General features: G+C 51.9%; 1 protein-coding gene across 2 annotated transcripts in view; it reads left to right on the plus strand.

Moving 5' to 3' along the window:
* The window catches only part of CACNG2 (calcium voltage-gated channel auxiliary subunit gamma 2), a 54,583-nt gene extending 40,242 nt beyond the window's left edge, over nt 1-14,341 (plus strand). For both annotated transcript variants that reach the window (XM_074871267.1, XM_074871268.1), the window contains 3 exons: nt 6,749-6,832; nt 10,483-10,623; nt 11,124-14,341. In XM_074871267.1, coding sequence (XP_074727368.1) covers nt 6,749-6,832; nt 10,483-10,623; nt 11,124-11,659 — 761 coding nt within the window. In that variant the 3' untranslated portion in view covers nt 11,660-14,341. The remainder of the gene's footprint in view (nt 1-6,748; nt 6,833-10,482; nt 10,624-11,123) is intronic.
* Nucleotides 14,342-21,023: the final 6,682 nt, after the last annotated feature.

The raw sequence follows: 21,023 nt of genomic DNA on the forward strand, positions 1-21,023 counted from the left end.
CCGGCCCATCTATGTCTGCATTTCTTTTTCTATTTATTAACCATCTCCTGACTAAACTCATCTCCCCAGAATTGGTATTATCAGGCTGTTTTACTGCTGTAGCTTTGGTCATTGCTAATGTGCTCTAATATACCCCTTCTTTCATGCTCATCAAGGCAGCAATGATCTGTAAGGCAGTGTTTGTACCATTTTTACTGCAATAAACTTGCTTTATCATCTGATCCTTGGCAACAGCTGTAATAAACACGATTATTAATAATAAGGGGAGGAGAGTTGGTATAATGGTTCTACCTAGTAGGCGGGGGAGATATTCTTCCATAACTATAAGATCAATTTCTATTTTACATCGGTTCCTTTACAGGCTTCTTCACCATAATATCTGAATGATTTCCAGTGGCACATTAAGTGATGGGGCTTGATATCAGTCACATGTGGTTTGTTCTTTTATCCTCTCCCCAGGGAGAGAGTTATGTATGCAATATACTGGTTATATTGCTAGGGTTTTGTTTGGGTTTTTTAACATATGCACTGCTGCATGTTTATGTTGCAGAAGACCACATCAAAGCAGGAGCATTGCATTTGGATAGGAAGGTGGCAAGATTTCTGATGGTCCTTTTTTCCCATGGTATCTCTGCTATTGCCCCAGGCTTAGCCCTGCAGACCCCATTTGCTGCCCCACTGAGCTTCCTCTTGTACTGGGAAGTTCCTCTGTCCCTAAGGAGAGCTGTGGACTCTCATCTTAAAATTACCCGCCTGAGTCAAAAGGTATTGACACTAGCACAGCATCCCCGTCACTGTGCAGGGTCAGAGCTACTAGAGCAGCACCTGCTCAAGCCCCAGAATGACTATCCTTTGTGGCATAGTGGCTACATTTGCTGGTATTACCCTACATCCCATAACCAAGACCTTTAAATGAGTACTGAGGCACTTGAAAAGATGGCCTAATTTTTGTAAGGTGCTATCTATGGAGAGATTCCCCAAGAGGGATAATGAGTACTTTTGAAAAGCCAGCCCTTCTTTTGGGTACGTCAGCACAGGCGAGTAAAACTAGATGTCCATGAGTACTGTCTGTGCTCCCTGCCACTGTGCTCTTCATCAGCTCCAAATCCCCCAAAACAATGAGTGCTCTCAAGCGATTCATTCTTGGAAGAGTGGAGAGCAATCAAAATGCCTTTGAAGGACTTTTCTTGTGCTTCCCTTGGCTCTTCATGAAACGTCACTCCTTCCTCTTGAAGTCATGTCAGGTTGGGCATTAACAACTCAGGTCACTAGTGTCATTTTTTGACAGGGAGAGCAGACCTCCTCTCCTGGTTTGGAAGCCCTTTGCCAATATGTATAAGAAAGACATGCCAACAGGTGCCCACATAGCTGTGGAATCTGTCTTCCCAGCCCAGAGCCTGACTCTGAGCCCCACTTCACCACCTGGTACCAACGGACTCCAGTCAGAAACAGGGTCCTGGAGGAGAAAAAAATGTTTGTGTTTGTGTCTAACTACCCACCCTTTGTGTGCCATTTCTCATGTTTATTTCGTGGGTAGAGAGCAAATATTAGTTTAATCTGCAGTGAAGTTTACTTCTAAGGCAGGAATCACAAGTGAGAATTTGGGAGAGCTTTCACATGTGTGCAGCCTTTGTGTTTATCTGGGAGAAAGCCACATCAAAGATGAGAATGTTATGTTTGAACTGGAAGGTGGAGAGAATTATCTGACCCAAATGATCCAGTGTCTGATCACTTTTATATTTTTCATATAAATATCCTCAGGCTATTTCCCTGAGGCAGGGAAATGCCGTTATTCTCATTTTGAGTGAAAGAATAGGGTAGTTAAATGACTTGCCTAAAATGATACAGGGAGTATGTGGCAGAAAGAAGTATTGAATCCTTGGCCAACACCAAGCCATCCTTCTGAGCTTTTAGAGACAACAGCTATATCCAGCTCCCTTTATTTATTTCTCTAGAAGCCATCATGCCAAAACCTCTGCTAAATTAGCGAGTGAGACTGAAGGAAAGCTTTCAGTGGATTGCTTTTTTCCATAAATGGAAGTAACACAAATCATTCTGGGAAAACAGGTCTTTCTGTTCTCCTCCCTCTTTGTCTGCTTCTCTCCTTTTGGACATCTTTTCCTCTGCCTCTGGCTTCCAGTTTTCAGATGTACAATCCTGACCATCTAAAAGTGTTCCTACCCCGCGGGAAGGGAGTAGCTTTTCATTCCTCGGAACTTACTATTTTGTGATGGATGGCACTCTGCAGGCAAGCGGGACTTCTGAAAGAGACAGGGCTGCACAAAGCAGCACAAAAATAAACTGTATCACCAACAATACTGAGCCAGGTTCTCATCGGGGGTAACTCGGCCTGACTCTCACTGCAGCAGAGCTGACAGCTGTCAGCTGTCCTGGATAGACAACATGTACCCAAACGATGACCCAGCCACACTGAAGGAGGTCTCTCTGAGTGCTGAACGTGCAGCTAACATTGATCATGCATCTTTGACATTCAGTCCCTCTTGGCAGTATGGCAGGTTGTCTCTGCTCTTGATGCCCCAGCTGGGCAATTTCTGTCCCAGTCCAGGAAGTGTGGGGGTGCCTGTTGCACCAGTACTAGGTCCTTCAGAATGTATTTTCCAAAGTTTGGCCAGGCAACAAGCAAATGGTGGGGATCTCATCTAAGGACTCCCAGTAATACCCAGGGGGCTTGCGGACTGCTCTGTGATTTTCCATGGACCTGGGCATTCCCAGCCTTTCTGTCCTGAGACAAGTCAGAGCTCCTCCCCACTTTCTTTGCAGCCTGCACATCCCAAAGCAGGCTGCTCAAAGGATGCCCACATTAATACACCAGGGAGAAGGAGGTGACTGCGATGAACGAGAGAGACTGGGAAACAAGAGGAAGATCTGGTGGGTGAGCATGAGAAAGAGGATGAGGGGAGAGCCTGAACTGTCCTAGGAATGCTGCAGGGAGGAGGTGGAAGTGTGTGGCTTAAGTTTCTCAGAGAGGTGTGAAGGAGAAGCCAGAGAGCTCAATACCTGGCTGTTTCAGGGTTCACAGCATGAAATAGCTCAAGTCAGGAAGGGCAAAGGGAAACAAGTAGAGGAGACTTTGCTCTTACTCCCTTGAGGGGCTCTCAGACCCCTACACTCCCTCCCAAATAATTATTTGATCTTGCTCAGGCATTCAGGAGTATTAACTATAGAATGGCACATGGCTCTTCCCTCCCTGGCTCTGCAAAACGCACGTGCAGCACAGGAAAGGGTTGTTGTGTCAGACCTCGGCAGCACTGCTGAGCTGGCCCATCCCACTCCCTGCGTGTGGCCGCAGCACTTCCACCAGCACAGGTGCCAGGGAGGCTGCAGCACCCTCTCAGCAGTCCACAGATGTCCATCAGAGAATTGTCAATTGACCTTGGTGCATGAAGTGATATCGAGGCCTTCCCTGAACCAAGCGGGTTTCTGAACTGCCACCATCCATCGCTCACCTCTTTGGTGTGCTTGCACAGCCCCTGTCACCAGTGCACCCACACCATGCCCTCTTTAACATGTCCCTGTACGGCATGAGGCAGAGGAGTGCTGTCACCCCCATTTTACAGGGTGAGACTCTAAAGCAGAGAGAAGTGGTTTTAACAACATACCTGTAGCAGAGCAAAAACTGAATCTCATTCTCTTATATTCCCAGTTAGCACATTAATGACCTAAATTCTGCATCCTTTCCCCATCCACCGCCCAGAGGAGCTAGGAGGCACTGGAGGAGAGGATGTGGTAGCACAGGTGAATAGTCAGCATCCAGAGTCAGGGTGCTCTGGGCTAAGCACAGGGAAAGCAGGAGCTAAAGTGGGACTGACTCTGCCCACCCTGACTTCACAAGCCCTGGCAGGGTTGAGCCAGGGAGGTGGATCAGCCTGGCACAGCGTATCAGCCTGTGGTGAAGGGCAGCTTCTCAATGCCACAGCATTTTAAGCAAGCCAAGGCTGGACACCCTAATGGTCAAGCACCCTGCTGAGCCAGATCAACAAGGCCTTTTGGACACTCAGCACCAGGAGCAGATTTTCAAAGAGCCTGCATGTCCCCTCACCCTGCCTAAGTGGCTGAACCTCTAACTAGCTATGCCAACAAGTCCATATAAAAGACATTCTGCACAAGATGCAGCCTCTTTCCCAAGCAGCTTGATTCTTCGCATAAGAATTAATCAGGCTCAAATACAGCAAGAAATGGAGTGGATGAGAAGGAGAAGAGGGGAAGCAGGGAAAGGATGTCACAGAGTGAGGGAAGTTCCAGATGCAGTGCCTCTTCCCTCCCTGGCTGATTCCAACTGGGAGGCTCTGGCTATGTGCCGGGCGCCTTGCCTGGGAGATGCACACAGGCTCTGCCTGCTCCCCCAGCATGTACAGACAGGAGGCACTCAGCATTCAGGACCTGCTGAGCAAGGAGCTGAAATCTGAGGCTGGAGACTTCCCCAGTGCCTCGGAGAGCAGCAGTGTTCATGTGCATTGTACAGCAGTGAGCACAGCCAAAGGACGAGGGTGATGAGCTGCTCATCTCTTGCGGGCAGATGGCCCAAGGCTATCAGGGGCAAGCAAGGGAAAGGACTCCCCTTCATGCTGTATCTGCCTTCCTCACAGGTATTTAAGTGGGCAAGTAGCAGGGTGGGAGTGTGGCAAGGGAATTTGCTCGGCTATGAAGCTTTCCTTCCAGAAAAGCCATGGCTGAGAAGCAGACACATCTTGAACAAGGTAACTGAATTGGGGATGGGTGATTAATAGCCTTCTTTCATAACCCACCGTCTCAATGTAGGAATAACATTTCAGAGATACTTGGAGCGGTTTTGTTCCTACTTTCTTCTCCTATTACTTACCTCTCATATACACACACATTCCCCTCTGCACTCTAGCCTCTTTGGAAGCTAGAGGAAGCTCTTTGAACTAGTAGTTAAAGGCGATAGATATCTCAGAAATATCAGACACAAGCCGACTGGATGCAGAAGGAGCTGAGCTTGGGGGCTGACCTACAGAAACCCACCTACCTGCCTTCTACAGATATTTGCTCAGCGCTGCTTCCCAAAGCATCCCAAACCTTGCTCCAGCAAGGGTTGGCCTCGAGAAGAAACTCAGGGGGAATCCTTTGAGCTTCGTCCTTCTTCTAGCTGTTCCCAAATACATGAAAGACCACTGGAATTCATCTGGAATAAACCTTCCAAGACATGACTCGGGGACCTGACATGGTCCCTAAAGGTCTCAGTCCCAGCAGGGTTGGCCTGGAAGAGCTCTGCATTCCTCACAAGCAGCCATTCCCACAGGCAACAACCACAAGTGTGGGGGCTTCATTGTCCCCTCACCTTGCACACCCAGCTGGTCCAATGGCTGAGCTCAGGGCCAGGGGGGCAGGTGGCTTTCCCAGGTTGTCAGAGCATTTGCCACTCTCCAAACTCAGGCTCCAAACTCTTCTGCTGAGGGATCAGTCTGAGCCAATTTGGTGACTGACCTCTGGTGAGGGGGCCCATGGGATCACCATGTGTATCCATGTATCTCATGCAGACACCGCATTCCTCCTTTCTGGACAGATTATGTCCATCAGTTCTGTGTTAATGGACAGCCAGTGCAAGAGTCCAGAGGGAAATATAAGGGAAGCAGGAGAAAAAGTCTGGGGTAACCACAGGAGGTATAATGAAACTGCCTTCCACATGGTCACCCCTGTACAAACATGAACAACCTGATCCTTTAAGATACTAGTCAACCAGTGGTCATGATGATGCCATGGTTTGAGGATTACCTCTCTGGAGCAGTATTTTCAACAGGAGAGAGACATGAATGATGAAAATAAGAGACTGGTAGACATCCCAGATGACAAAAGACTGGGAAGATGTCACTGGCCTCATGCTGGGATGACTTTACTGGTCATGAAGTGTGTGAGAAAGGGTGCCCCATGACTAAAGCTAGAAGAAAGCTCTGTACATAAACCAACCTGATGAAACTGAGGGTGGCCAGCCTAGCTTCCCTCACTTCATTTTGCTCCCCCAGTGCAAAGAGTGTTTTGCTGCTGAGCTGCATACACACACTTGCACCAAGCTTCTTGTAGCCTTAGTCTGTGAGAGGACACAAGAGGAGGCCTGATAAAGGTATGAAAAAACAAGCAGTCATATGGAGAAAGTAGATTAAGAGCTTTTGTTTCTCTTGTGCTGCACCAGAACAATGGGATGTATCCTGCCCATTAAATGAATAGGCAGCAAATTCACACCTGGGAGAAACAAATGTTTTTCCACCCAAACCTGATCATCCCGCCATACACAGCACTACTGGGATCCACCAAGGCCATGTCAGGTGAAACACAAACACACAGTTATGCCCATCGATGCTGAGAGAAGGGACCCTGACCCTCATGCTTCAGAATGTGACCCAGTCTCTGGCTCTTCTTCCCATCCCACCTCCCTCAGAGGTGGGCAGTGCTCTCCTGTCCATCTGCAGCAGGAGTCATACCAACCAGCCAAAGCCTCTGGTGCTCTCCACCATTGAGAGAGGGGCGCTGGGCTAGGTGGGCATCAGGCTGGATCCAGACAGAAAATCCTATGTTCCTGTGCAAATAAGAGGAAAATACATGTGCAAGTGTGCAAGGAGAGTACCTGGGCATTTAATAGGCATCCATACACGAGTGGGCATCCTGCCTGGGAGGAAGGCAAGGCGGGCACAAAGGGCAATGCAGAGGGCAGCTGTTCTTGTGAGGCAGGTTTTGGTGTTCTCATTTGTTCTTTTTTTCTCTTGTTCCCTAGGGAATTTTAAAGGTCTGTGTAAGCAAATCGATCACTTCCCTGAGGATGCAGATTATGAAGCCGATACAGCAGAATATTTCCTCCGTAAGTCCACAGGCTCTTCTGGCAATGGCTCGTAGGTGCTAGCGTCGGGTGCCTTTTGCTTTCTGAAGATAGGGTTGTGGAGATGCTGGGACCTGTGAGGCTCAGCAGGCCAGAGGAAGCAACCCCAGAGCCTTGCCACCACCCAAAACCAACTCCACTCTCACCTCCCTGGGGCCCTGCCCATGAGACAGTGCAAGTTTTGAACTCGTAGTAACAACCAGTGGCATTTTTTATTAATGACAATTAATTATGATATAAATCCAGAGTCTTAATTCAAATCCATTGGAGAGCTGCTGAGTGGTTATAAGGTCAGGACTGGGTTAGCTGAGGCAGTGTGAGTGTGTGTGTGTTTCCTCCTAAAGCAGAGGAAGTTTATATTTCCTTGCCTGATACTCCAGTTGCATCAGATTTAAGAAATTAACTGGATTGTGTCCAAGGAGCACCTATTTCTGTCTTCACCTTTCCCAAATACCACTTGTCTACAAGATCTGATCTTTGCTGGTGTTAGTGATTTTAGTGATGGGAACAGGAAGCAGGAATAAGGACAGTCAGAGCCCTTTGAAGAAAAGGCCCAGTGCTCACTCAGGCACACAGCATCTTGGTAAAGAAACCTAAGCTGAGCTCTGAGTCCAGACTGGGACATGTGGGTGAAGCTTCTACCACATTGTGCATGTGGAGAGAGAAGGCAGCCTGGCCAGCAGGGCAGATCCACATCATGTGTTGCCCTCCCTGATCACAAGTCAGCATTTCCACGTGCCCCAGAAGCAGGAGTTTGCTCTTCCTTTAGCACAGCTGAACAGGGATCACTCCCCCTCTTAGGTCCACACCTTGCTATACTGCCCTCCCTCCACAATCCCAACGCTTTTTGACATCATGAGGAGAGATCTTCTCCCGTCAGAAATCTGAGATAAGAGCTTTTGACCTCCCAAGGATAAGCATCAGAGGTCTCCAAAGACCAGAAGTCTTTCAGAATAGCTTCTTGTCATCTGGATGTGCTCCAAGCCAGATGTGGAGACCCAGCCCTGCGGCAGGGATGAGAGAGATAATTTAGGCTCTGTGAGGCTCATTTGTATGTGAAAAGAGGCAGATCTTATGCTGCTTCCTCTTGGTTTCTCAAACAGTTCTTCATCCCCTGTAAACTGTAAATAACCCAGGGAGATCGCTTCTTTCAGATGCCTTTCTGCAGCATTGGTCTCTCAGTCGTCACGTGGCCCCTGGATGGCACAGCTGAAGACTGGGGTTTGATCTGGTTTGGCACAGCAACTCTGCAGACTGTCTCTGAGGGCAAACCAGCTCTTGCAAAGTTGTTTGGGACTGAGGAAGCTGCTTGCAGCATCAGCTGCACTTCAGAAAGAAGAGTTGGGGGAAGGGAGCAAACATTTCAAGAAGGATGGGTCTGTTCCCTCAGAGGGAGCAAGATCTGAAGACAAAAATTGGCCCAACACCCAGTGGTGTCCCCAGGGTAGAGCCCTTAAGAAAGAACCAGGTTCAGAGAGGGATTGGCAAGTCAGTAAAGGACTACTTGGGTCACTCCTGAGGGAAGTGGGATTTCTGCTGGCTTAGACCTGACTGGAGAGGGACCCCACTGAACAGCTTCTTCGCAGGACTTCTGCCAAACCTGAGTCCCTGGACGCTCTGCATGGGCAATGTGTGGCGGTACTGGCAAGAACAGCTAGGAAGTTTTTTATTGGTATCAGACTATGCAATTCCCTCATTCATGGGACCAGGATCATTGTGTCCATGACCTGGCTAGAAGGGCTTAGATTTTATTTCTGCCAGCCATCCACATAAGGTGTCTTAGGCTTTTTGAAATTAAATGCCTGTTGTCACAGAGGGAGCAGAAGCAATCCCTGCGTTTCTTTGCTAGAAGACACTCAAGTCAGAGAATAGACAGATGATATGAGGGAGCATCTGAACATCATCATGACTCCCCTTCTCTTTAGACCAAAGGCTCTGAACCCAGGAAGACCGGATGAGATTCTGCCCCTCCCTTGCTGTACAGTCCTTCTGAGAGGCAGAAAGCAGGGCCTGAGCGAGGCTGCTGTTCCCCCATCACATAAAGCCCACAGCTCTCCATGTGAGCCTTTCAGAACTTTGTGTTCTCCCAACAGACATTAATTTCAGAATTAAGACCTAGATAAAATTGATGTGGTCAGGGCCAGGCTGTGGGACTGACCAAGCATCCCTCTAGAAACCTTCTGAACAGCGGATGTATGCTTGATGTTTGCTTACTGCCATTTAAGCTTCACATTGTCAAATCCTGCCTTGCTTTCCAGAAGCTATTAAGATGGTTATTGTCACTATCCTGTTCCCCAAAACACAGCCAGGCAGAACTGAAAAGCAAGCAAGAGAGGTTTCTCCCTGCCTTTTGCATTACCCATGTGCAGGCAGTGGGCTAGGGCCCCTCTCAAAGAGCCAATTGTTTGTGCCTGGTAAGATCCTGATGCCAACAGGGCCTTTGAAGCATGATCCCTGAAAAAGTCCTGTGCTTGCTTCAGTAGGGTTCATTCTTGCAGGCAAGGAGAGATTAGATTTCATCCCCCCTTCCAGATCTTTGTTCTGGAAGCAGAATTGCACCAGCCCATCTGATATGTTTCTTTATCAAGCAAGGCTTCATTTCACACTTTAACCACTTATTTTCTCTTGGGAAGGGAGGAGGGAAGACCTTCCTAGTTAAAAAATATGAATATTGGCAACACGAACTCAGACAGGCTGTTGGTACCCACTGAACAGCCCACGAGCAGTGTGTGCGTGTGTGCATGTGTGCGTGGGTGTGTGTATACACAGTCCTGGCCTTTTGCTGTATGAATACAAGAGAGCGGCCCCAGAAGCTTTGGGGTATGTTTTGCATGTGCGTATGAGCATATACGTGCATCTGTGCCATTGCCCTCTGCTGGCTGAGCTCTTCCCATATCGACCGATGGAGAGTGTGCGTGTGTGGGAGCTGACACATCCAAACACATCACTGCCCTCTGGAAGGAGCCCAGTTATTTAATCATTAGGATAAGCCCCACATTTCGGTGCGCAGGGCTAGGACTTTCACTTCAGTCCTCACTGCAGCCGCAGAGCAGTGCACGGCACCTGGCGCTCCTCCCCAGCCCTAAACAAAAAAATCTCTCCTTGAGATGCTTGTGCCCTTTCAGGAGGATTCGAGATTGAGCGGCTCTGCGGGAAGCATTTGGGTTGCCACCCTTTGAAGAGTGGGCTTGAGCAGCAGCACTCCACAGGAGGAGAAGCCAGATGGTGCTGGGGCTCCCCCTCCAACCTGTAGTCCCCCCAAAAGCAGAGGAAAAGACAGCATGAGGGGGGAGAGGCAGCACGGGCAGGCTCCCAGCTCAGCCACTGGCCCTCCAGCCCCCTCCACCTCCCCATGCCGGCCCACCAGCTTCACGGCAGGGCCAGGGTGTGGGAGAGGTGCTTTGGAATGCTCTCTTTTTCTGACACACTTTGTTTCTCTCTCCCTCCCTCTGTCCCCGACACCTTTATCCTTCCTTGACTTACTCCCCCCTGCCACGTTGGCCTCCATCTCTCCCCTTTGCCCCTACCCACGGAACGTGTTCATGTCCCCCCCCATCCCCTCACCTTGGTGCCATTTCCTCTCTCTCACACCTTCACTGTTCTTTGTCCCCCTCTTCCTCTCTCCTCCACAGGGGCTGTTAGAGCCTCTAGTATTTTCCCGATCCTGAGTGTGATTCTGCTTTTCATGGGTGGACTCTGCATTGCAGCCAGCGAGTTCTACAAAACCCGACACAACATCATCCTTAGTGCCGGCATCTTCTTCGTGTCCGCAGGTAAAGGGATGCACAGGGCCTGATGCCCCAGAGGTGGGCTCCAGGTGGTGGGAGGGCTGCCCAGCCAGAGCATCCTGCAGGGGCATGGTTGCCTAGGCACGAGTGCATGTGTTTCCCAGCCCTGATGAGCCTTATTCAGGGTGAAAGCAGCCTCCAAATGATGCCTCTCCACCCTGTCTGCTTGCCTGGCAGAGGCAGGCAGCAGCGCCCTGCAGGCAGGGGCTTTCCTGCTGCTTGGGAGCTGCTGGAGGGAGACAGTTTCCCTGCATCCAACATCTCTCGGGGACCAGCCAGGAGTGTAGTCCAGGGATGCGGCAGGCACACGAGGAGGATCTTGCCTGGGTTCCCCAAGGAAAGCTGCCCACTGGGAGGGCATGGTTGGCTGCAGGCCCTCCAGTCCCCACCTCCTGGGGACAGGGGCTCAACCTCATGGCCCCCACCACCACCATGTGTGACCTTCCTGATGTCTCCCTCTCTTTCCCCCACCGGCCGACTGGCAGGTCTGAGTAATATAATTGGCATCATCGTATACATATCAGCCAACGCTGGAGACCCCTCCAAGAGTGACTCCAAGAAGAACAGCTACTCCTACGGCTGGTCCTTCTACTTTGGGGCCCTGTCCTTCATTATAGCTGAGATGGTGGGAGTGCTGGCTGTCCACATGTTCATAGACCGGCACAAACAGCTGCGTGCCAACGCTCGTGCCACGGACTACCTCCAGTCCTCCGCCATCACCCGCATCCCCAGCTACCGGTACCGCTATCAGAGACGCAGCCGCTCCAGCTCCCGCTCCACCGAGCCTTCACACTCCAGGGATGCCTCTCCTGTCGGGATCAAAGGGTTCAACACCCTCCCATCAACAGAGATTTCGATGTACACCCTGACCAGGGATCCGCTGAAGGCAACCACCACCCCCACCGCCACCTACAACTCTGACAGGGATAACAGTTTCCTCCAGGTTCACAACTGTATCCAGAAAGAGAACAAGGACTCTATCCACACCAACACAGCCAACCGCCGGACCACCCCGGTATGAAGCCGTCACCAGGAGCTGAAAATGGGGCAGGAGCAGGCAGGAGGAGACAGGGTGGGCTGCGGGGTGGGGAGGGTGGAAGGGGGCAGCAGGGGGGTGGGAAGGAGGAGGTGAAAGCACCCCTTGGGGGGGTGGGGACCTTCCCAATGCAAAAAAAAAAAAAATCCACAAAAAAACAACAAAAAAACAAACAAAAAAACCAAACAAAAAAAACAACCAACAAACAAGCAGATAAGCAGAGAAACAAGTGAGTGAACAAAAAACAAACAAATGAAAAGGAAACACGAGGAAAGAGACAACAGTGAAAAAAATTCTTTAAAAAAAAAGAAAAATAAAAAAGGAAAAAAAAGAAAAACTTTAAAACTGAAAGAGATTTAAAAATAGAAATAAATTTAAAAGAAAATGCATGATTTCCCATGTACCATTATTTTAACATTTAATAAAAACAGACTTAAAAAAAATAAAAGGGAACCAAGAAATAACAAATGACAATAGATCAAGTGGGAGAAGGAGGAGGAGGCAGCTCTTTGGATTTTGGGGGGTTTTATTCTTTAATTTTACGGTTTGTTTCCCACTTACCTTTAACCCAGCACAGGCTTCTTGGGGACAGGGAATGGGGGTTTGGCCGGCAGTGACTTTGGTGTCCTTGGGCTAGTTACGGAGGATCCCAGGGTGCCAGCATCTACTGCGACCTGCTCTGTTCCCCCGGGATCCGCTCATCCCCCATGGGTCCGTAGGGTTTAAGAGTGACTCCTGTCCCTAGGGAGTGCAGGAGTCAATGCTGAGTCACCCCTCCACAGTGTCCCCATGGGGGGTCCCCACTTCCCCAGCCCTGGGGACCCTGGGGTTAATGGTGACAGTGCAAAAAGCAAACAGACACAGTAAATAAAGACACACACACACACAGAGACAAAAAAAGGACAAAAAAAGGTTTCTTAAAAAAAAAAGTGGCAATTTTTTTAATAAAACAACAGCTATAAATAAATGTAAATATAATAAGTGGATTTACTTGCAAGAAAAACAGATAGTATTTTTTTTTCTTTTCATTTTTGTTTTCTCCAGCTTTAAACTGTGAAAAAAAAAAGAAAAAAAGACAGTGGGGAGCGGGGTGGGAGGCGCAGGCAGAGGGCAGAGGCTGGTGGAGGAGAACCAGAGATCCCATCCCTTCAGGATGCTGCTGCTGCAGTGAGGGGGTCACGGAAGGCCAAAGCTGAGGGCAGCATGCTGATGGGGGTGCGGCACTCGTGCACACACATGCCTGTGCTCACACACGCGTGCCCAGGCGCACACGTGTTCTCCTGTGAATGTTCCAGAGGCTCCCCATGGCAGCTGCACATGCCCCAAACCTGCCCAGATCCCCCTTAGGTCCCTCCAGTGGGGCTGCAGCCATGTCAGGGCATGGCGAGTCCCACCCAGCCACCCTGTGAAATGTTCCTGCCCCACTCTGGGCAGACCCAGCCCACCCTGACCCAAAGCTGGCTGCCAGCTGCCTGGCCATGACACATGTACCCCTCTGGTCCCCATCCCAGAGACCCGCCCGCTCTGAGCCTGAGCCCCCCGAGTCCTGGCTGCCATGCCAGGAAGAGGTGCAAAGTGACTGGGCATCTCCACTCCCACTGGGTTTTGTCCTCGACACCCTGTTGTCATGGGGTCCCAGCCTGCCGTGGGCGAGCTGGGCCCCCGCCACGCACCCCCAGGCTCCTGGCCTGGCCGCAGCCCCCTCCCTCCCTGCCGTGCCAGAGGCAAAGGGCACCATGGGTGACAGGAACTGCTTTTAATCCAGCTCCCCCGACGATGGCCAACACAGATACAGGCGGGACGGGAGGCGGTGGCAGGCGAGCGTGGAGGGCCTCTCTGACACCCCACAAGCCGCCAGCCAGCCCGCGGCAAGGACAGGGCCCATTTTGGAGCTACTCCCCAAAAGTGGCAGGCATGAGACTGAGGGTTTGCAAGATGGGGTCGCTGAGCCCTTCAGCAGCTCAGATCCACTTTTCGACTTTTTTTCTGTCCCCATTCCTGCTGCTCCAGTTTTAGGAGCCACACAGTCCCCTGCTTTGGGTCCCAGCAGGGTTTCTGCTTAAAAGCAGCCTGATCTTCCCTGCACCCCCACCTCCACTGCTTTAACTCCCCCCCTTCCCACTCCGGGGCAGGGCAGGGGGCAGCAGTGGGAGGGGGTCATCCCCCAAAAACAGCATCACAGGGCAAGAGGAGGATGCTAGCGGCTTGGCTGGGTGTCCAGACATCCTCACTGCTGAAATCCCCTCCTGTGACCTGCCCCACCCCTTTAAAAAAGATTCAGAGGGAACACCCCCCTCGATCCCCCCCAAGGAATAAGTTAAAGCCAGTTTCCCGGACCCCAGCGTAGAGGGAGGGCAGCATTGGGGTTTCCATCGCCAGTCGCCCTCACCCACCCAACACCGTTCGGAGCTGGGGAGCATTCACAGGGCTGAGCACGCCCCTGGGGCCAGGCAGGAAGGGGAGAGTGCCTGTGGGAGGCAAGGGCTGGCGAGGGAGCTTTTTTCTGAGGGTGTTGCTCATGTCCAGCTCAAACCAGTACAAGAAACCAACCTCCATTTTCTTTATTTTGTGGTTTTTTTCAGACTGTTAAAAAGAAAAAAAATTTTAAAAAGAGAAAATGACAAAAAAAAAAAAAATCCTGGTACATGAAATAAAGATTTTTTTTTTTATAACTTGGTCCTCGTTTATGTGGATTTATTGGGGGTGGGGTGGGGGTTTACTGCCCCGCTGTGCCAGAGGAGTACCTGGAAACCCAGCAAGAGAGTCAACTATTGCAGACAGTTTTGTCCTTTTTGGCAATTCAGCAGATGGTTGTGTTTCAACTCTCTTCTCAAGACGGTCTTCGAGATACAAGGAAGGAGGATGAGGCAAGAGGAGAGGGCTTTGCCACAACTGTTTTTTTAAAGTAAGTGCAGGTAAACTCAAGTCGCACGTGTGGGCTTTCCCAGCTGCCCTCCAAAACATCCGGCCCCCATTTAGCTTCCAGCATTGCCTTTCTTGTCCCATTCCTCCTGGGGTAATATTACCACAAGGGATGATGCCCCAACTCCCACCCGAAGACAGCAGTTCTCATGGCAGCAAGCCAAGAACTGCCAGCAAGCTCAGAATTTGTACAGGCTCAAGGGCTCAAAAAGGAAAGATAATAGAAAGTGGGCTTAATGTTGTTTTGGGGTTTTGTTAGGCCACTCCTGGGATTTCTGGCGATTCCCTCAGTAGCTGTGCTGGCAGTGGCTGCCTTGTGAAAATGTTTGATGTTAGAGCACAGAGCAGGGATGCTACAGCCAGAGCTGCAGAGCCAGAAACGGGTGAGGTTGCCAGCAGGGCAGGGAGGTGAGAACCCCACAAAGGTGACTGGGCTCCCAGCATGTCCCCCCACCTCCCACCCCATCACTGGCAGCAGGGGTGCCACCAATGCACCAAGATTCCTTTGCCCTTCACTGGGCTCCCACTTGTCACAGGACCCTCCACAGTGTCTGGAGCAGTCCAGGACCCCATCACCACCAGCTTGGAGGAGTGACAGGGAAGGGCATCCACCTGAGTGACAGAGCCCCTCCAAAGTGCAGCCAGGGTCTGACCCATGGCAGGTGAGTAAGACCACAAGCTGAACGAGCTGGTGGGGCCAGGTGGGTTAATTCAGCGGTGGCAGGGGGGCAGCAGGGTGAAAGCACACCGTGTTCCAGGTGTCCCGGCAGACACCAATGGGTCACAGTGCAATCACTGCACTGCAGTCCTCCCTGCCTCCCTGCCACCCAGGCTGGCACCTGTGGGTCCCCACTCTGGCCCTTCCCAGCCCACCCCTCCAGCTCACCCTTCTCCTCTGGGCCCTCAGTAGCACCTCATACCCACCCCATGCCTCCCCAGCATGCCTGTCAGCACACACATTTCGTGGGCCAGCTGGCGACTGCTGAGGTAATTGGGGGCATCTACCGCCCCATTTCTGCTCCTCCTTCGGGACCATTCCCAGGAGCAGCCTCGTCAAGAAGGAGGGCGCGAGGAGGGGAGAGGCAGTAAAGCGGGCCAGGCGCCAGCTCTGGGGAGGCCAGGGAGCTCCCAGCCCTGCCGTGCACACGTCTAGGACGCAGACACCTCCCTGCCCCGTCTAGCTCACAGACCCCAAAACCTTCTCACCCCCTTCTCATCCCCTTGCCTGGCTCTGAAGCCACCTCCAGTGCTGGGTAACCCTCACCCAGGCATGGGCAGGATGAGCTGGAGAAACCGCCCCGCATCTCCGCATCTTCCCCATCCTCCCTGAGATGTTTCCAATCCCAGCCTGCTGCAGAGCTGGGGGCAAGAGGGTGGTCCCTTGCCCCCCGCCCCCCCCCCCCCCCCCATGTCAGTGGGGCACAGAGGAGATGCGGCTCCACTTCCTACCCGATGTCCTACCCAGAGTGGAGGGGGTGCATGTCTCAGCCCCCCTACATGACTCCATGAGGTGCTCCTTCCTTGCAGGATGCAGATGGTCTTACTTTCTCCTCTGCTTCTCCCCTTCTCCTTCTGGCTATTACAGGATGGGGCAATGGAGGGGGAGAGGCACGGAAACAGCACCAGCCTGAAATTAGGCATGGGGAATGCTGCTCAGATGGGGCCAACCTCCGTGACATAATAATTAATACTCATACTCAGCACTTACACAGCACTTCTCATGTTCAAAGCACTTTACAAACATTAACTAATTAATCTGTCATATTAAGTGATGTCTTAAAGGGGCAGCATTTAAAGCAAAGGGCTTATGTGTGGGAGGAATCCCTCATTCCCCCCTCTCTCCCAGAGCACATTAACGCTTGGGTGGGTTTGAGACCCTAAAATATTACCCTGTGGCCCTCCTGGGTCTCAGTGCTCCCCATGCCACTTGCTTGCCTCTCCCAGTGCTGGCTGTGTGCTCTGGCAGGCCCTGGGTATACCAAGGGTGAGCAAGGCACCTGGGTCTTCTCCACAGCACTGAGCCATTGAGGTCCTGGGGATGCCGGAGACTTGTGACTGAAAGGTCATTTAAAATATTTGGGTTGGAAAAGTCCCCCTGCCCCAGTCCCAAGCCCCAGTAGTGGGGGAGGAGAGCCAGCAAGCCCTTTGCAGTGCAGCAGAAACAGAGATGCAGCAGGCAAAGTCTGGTCTGATGCTTTCAGCCAGGTCCATGTCACGCCCCTGCCTCAGGACCCGTCTGGGGATAATGGCCATTCTCTGCTTTCAGGTGTTGGAGGAAAGCAGCGCCCAGCCCTGCATGGGGCTGATTTCTGACACCCTCCCCTCCAAATATGAGGACACACTCAAATGCTGGCCAGGGATGGGTGGAAGGCAGGCAGGGCATTTGTCAGGGTGCATGCTACCTCACTCAGACAGAACAATTCCCTAAGACGGCTCTGGCAAAGGATCCAAGCTCAAGAGGGCATGTTCTGCCCAAGGGATGCCGGACAGTGCTGGCAGCAGTGCCAGATCTTCCCTCACTGCAGAGGCAGCATGGCTAAAAAGGGGGCTCTCTTTGGGGGACAGTACAGGGTGAGGGAATGATTCCTGCTGAGTAATGCCCAGCTCCTGGTGCTGGTGGGTCTGCCATTAATGTTTGCTCACCGCTCCTCTGCTGCCTCTCTTGTACAGACCACAGCCAGGGCTGGATGGATTTTGCTTCTGTGGGAGATGCTCTGAGAGCTCCTCATGTGAGGAAACCCAGATACTTGGCTATTAAATTAACACTGGGCATTTAACAGCATCATTGAAATGGTTTAAACACCTAGGAGCAGTAATTAGTAACAATGGTTTAGTGAGGGAGGAAATTAAGACCCAGGTATGGACCCCAGTACTTTTCTCTGCAGATAATTTTTAGTGCCAGATGACAAGAGAGAGGCCAAGCATCAGACACACAAGCCTACTGTCCTGCTTGTGTGTGAGGACTGACATGGGGAAGGAAGACAGCCACATAGCTCACCTTTCAAAAGCCAGGCACTGAGGCCAAGGATGGAGAAAGGCACGAGGAGACCTGATGGAGAAAGAGGGTCTGTGAACCCCCTTTCATTAGGGGTGAACCTGTGAGAGTCAACCTAATGAAAGCCAGTAGGTGAGAAATGCTGGCAAAGGGCAGGCCAGCTGAATGTCCTGGAGGTCTGCTGAGGGTAGAAGTGGCTTCAGATGACGTGGCATCCTCTTGCTGGGTGCCTTCCAGCTGCTGGGAGCTTCTCCCCTCATCTCTCCAGGCCCTTCTGGATACCCCCTGGAGAGACAGAAAGAAGAGGGAACAGTTTTGGTAGGGAAGGGAGGCAGAGGGAGGGTAAATTTTAAGAGTAGTCAAGGACCTATACAGATTAAGGGGATATGAATTAAATGTCACCAGCCTGAGTGTTCCCTCCAAGAGTGGAAAATAAGTCATCCCTCTTGCTAAGCTGAGGCATGGAGCTGGACCCTGCAGGGTCTGCTGTTCGGTATGCTGCTCCTCACCCAGGCAGAGCATTTACAAGTTCTGACCAAATCGAGTGCACCTGCGCCACGTTTTGGTGTCTCTGCAGAGGTCCAGAGCAGCCGCGCAGCCAAAATGCCCCATGGAGAGGAGGAACTCCCCTCCGGCCCGAGAGAGGGACCTGTCCCCTGGACATGGGACGGGTCCTAAAAAGACCTTTTCATGGGGATCTGTGCTCACAAGAGTAGGGTGGACATCTGTGATGTCCCAGTGTCCGTGGTGGATACTCCATCCTAAAGCCATCAACCACCAGCTGGTAGAGGGTTGCTGAGGACCTGTCGGGCATGGAGCTGCAGTGAGGACCCCACCAGAGGAGCTAGGACACCAATGGGCCATGCTGCCTCCCATGGGCACAGCAGCAGAGGCAGGAGACAGGTGGGTGGGTGCTCGCCCAGACCTTGTCTTCCCAGGCTGCAAATTCTGGCTTTGACCTGGCTCCAGCAGAGCCAACGCAGATGCGAACCATTCTGGCAAAGTGTTGTCATTTGTGCCAGTTTTATACTGTGGAAAGGAGTAACATGCGAATGACGCTAAACTCTGCTGGCCCCATTTCGCTTGTCCTTTATTGAAACCTGCAGGCCTTGCACTCTGGGCATGGAGTGACAAGGGTGCAACAGCTCATGTGTGCAATGAGGGCTTGGATGAGGTGTCCGCAGTGTCCTTCACAGCAGTCAGCTCTTGATGTTGCGGAAAGTCCACAGTGAAGGAGCCGGCTGGCCCGGCACTGGCAGCTTCAGCAAAGGGGTCAAGGTATAAGGGTATGGGCCAAGCCCCGGAAACAAGGAAAAAGCACTGGGCTTGGGATAGGGTTTTCTCTGCTGCTGCTGCTCCTCCTGCTGTTCCTGATGCCCTCAGGGATGGAGAAAACAAGGGACTTTGCTCTCTAGGGACCTGTCAATCAGAATTTGCCACCACCGTTTAATTTGCTGAATTTATGCCTGCCAGGAGCACTGGCCTGGCTGCCTGTTCCTGAGCAGGCAGTGCCATCCCGTGGGACAAGCTTGGCACAGCAGCAGAGTCTCAAAGCTGCACTGTGCGGGAGCCAGAGCAGCCACACAGCTCCCACAGGAAACGCAGCAGTGGGACCCTTGCCCGGTGTCCCACTGGTGCACAAGGGTGGCCGGGGACCATTGCCAGTCTGCCAGGTCTCCTCACTACCTGCTTCCTCTCATTCCTTCTCTCCTTCCAGCAGGAAAGCTCGGAGTGGACACAACGATGTAACACACCTGGACATGGGGGTTCAGCTCAGTCCCACTCACGACAGGCTACAGCCAGCCCAGAGGCAGGTATGATTTTAGGAGGGGAGGGCAGACAACAAAGCTCTTTCCCTCAGCTTGGTGTGGCCATGAGGTTCGAGGCAGCATGTCCCAGCAAGCTGCCGGCCATCAGCAAGCCTCCTCATCTCTCCTTTCCTAAATTTCTCAGCTCTTCTGCTCTCTGGCTGGTGCTGGGCCAGGGAACATCCAGAAGCGTTTAGCAGGGAGATACTTCACACATGCAGAGAAAAGAGAAATCCCACGGAGCAGTTCCCAGGTCAGGGAGCCCTGTGGCAGCTCTGCATCTCCTCCTGACCTTGCTGCTCTCCCCCGAGGGCTTGGCACTGCTTGTGGGCCTTTTTGGGGAATGAGTGGTGCAGGACAGGTCACTTTCCAACCACAGCCCCTCCTGCAGAGGGCTCAGCGAAGCCCGGAGCTGACCTTGGGAATCAGCTCTGACCTTGGGAAGTGCCTCATCCAGAGGGACAGGCTGCCGACAGGGAAGAGGAGAGAAAGAAAGACCTTGAACTGCTGCAGTAGGAGCTTTCTGGAGCAAGGCTGAGAGTGCGTATCCTTCCCAGCTGCCTCGGGGTGCCTGACGCCTGATGGGGGACTACACAGCACGGCTTTGCCAGAAGGGACAAAAGCGCCCGGCTGACTCCTCCAAAGACAGAAGAGAGCAGATGGCATTGAAATCTGCTCAAGAGGATAGGAAGGAATAGCCCCAAGGCTCTGCACTCCCTGTACCCTGAGAGGCACATTTGTTCCCAGTCAAGCGTGTCGATCAGCCCCATCTCTGACTTACTGAGGGGCAGGGAAAGGAATGGCAACTGCGGACTCATGCGGCTGCTGCATTTTCCTTGCCACTGTTCGCTTTTGTGGGGACTTTCCTGAGAGTCCCTGGGATGGGCACAGCATGTTATACACAGGTAGCATCTGTATTCAACTCCTTACTGCCTTGATAACTAGGTTTTGCACAAATGGGGTTTGACTCCGCTCCCTAGCAGAAATTGCTGGGACTCTCTTTCTGCCTTGTGATGTCCTGCTTAGACCACTTTGCCTGGCTAGCATAAACAGTAAGCTTTCCAGAGGAGGGACGAGCCAGGCAGGAGTATTTGCAGAGCATGTTTAGCCCCAGAAAATTCTGATTTTTCACAGAGGTTACCATAACACTGATGACATTGAAGGAAATAACTCTGGGTGCTTCTGTGCTGGGAAAGCATCCTTATAAAAAAGCCCATGTTGCCTGTGGTTCTGCTCACACACACCAGGATCCTTTTCAGGATAGCACTGAATATAACTCAGGCACTGGAGAACTGCAGAGCACAGAGAGGGGCTCCTGTAGCTGAGAAGCAAATGGCTAACTCAGTGGTGAGAAGGCATGGTGTGCCTTGCACCCTCCATCACCCAGGGCCCCATCCTCTTCCCTGCTGTTGGTCCAGCTGGATCTACACAGCATTTCTCATATGTGGCAGCCATGACCTGCTTCTGCCTCTATTGACAGGGTTCCCCATCACCATGATATCTTGTATCTCTAATGTATTTCTCCTCCACTGAGGCAGGGAAATGTTGTCCCTCCCTGCACAGCACGGAGGTGCCAATCTCCCCCTGGGGAGGCTTACCGGGGTGGCCTGGAGGACAGCCACAG

Source organism: Strix uralensis, chromosome 5, assembly GCF_047716275.1.
Source record: "Strix uralensis isolate ZFMK-TIS-50842 chromosome 5, bStrUra1, whole genome shotgun sequence".
Lineage (NCBI taxonomy): Eukaryota > Metazoa > Chordata > Aves > Strigiformes > Strigidae > Strix > Strix uralensis.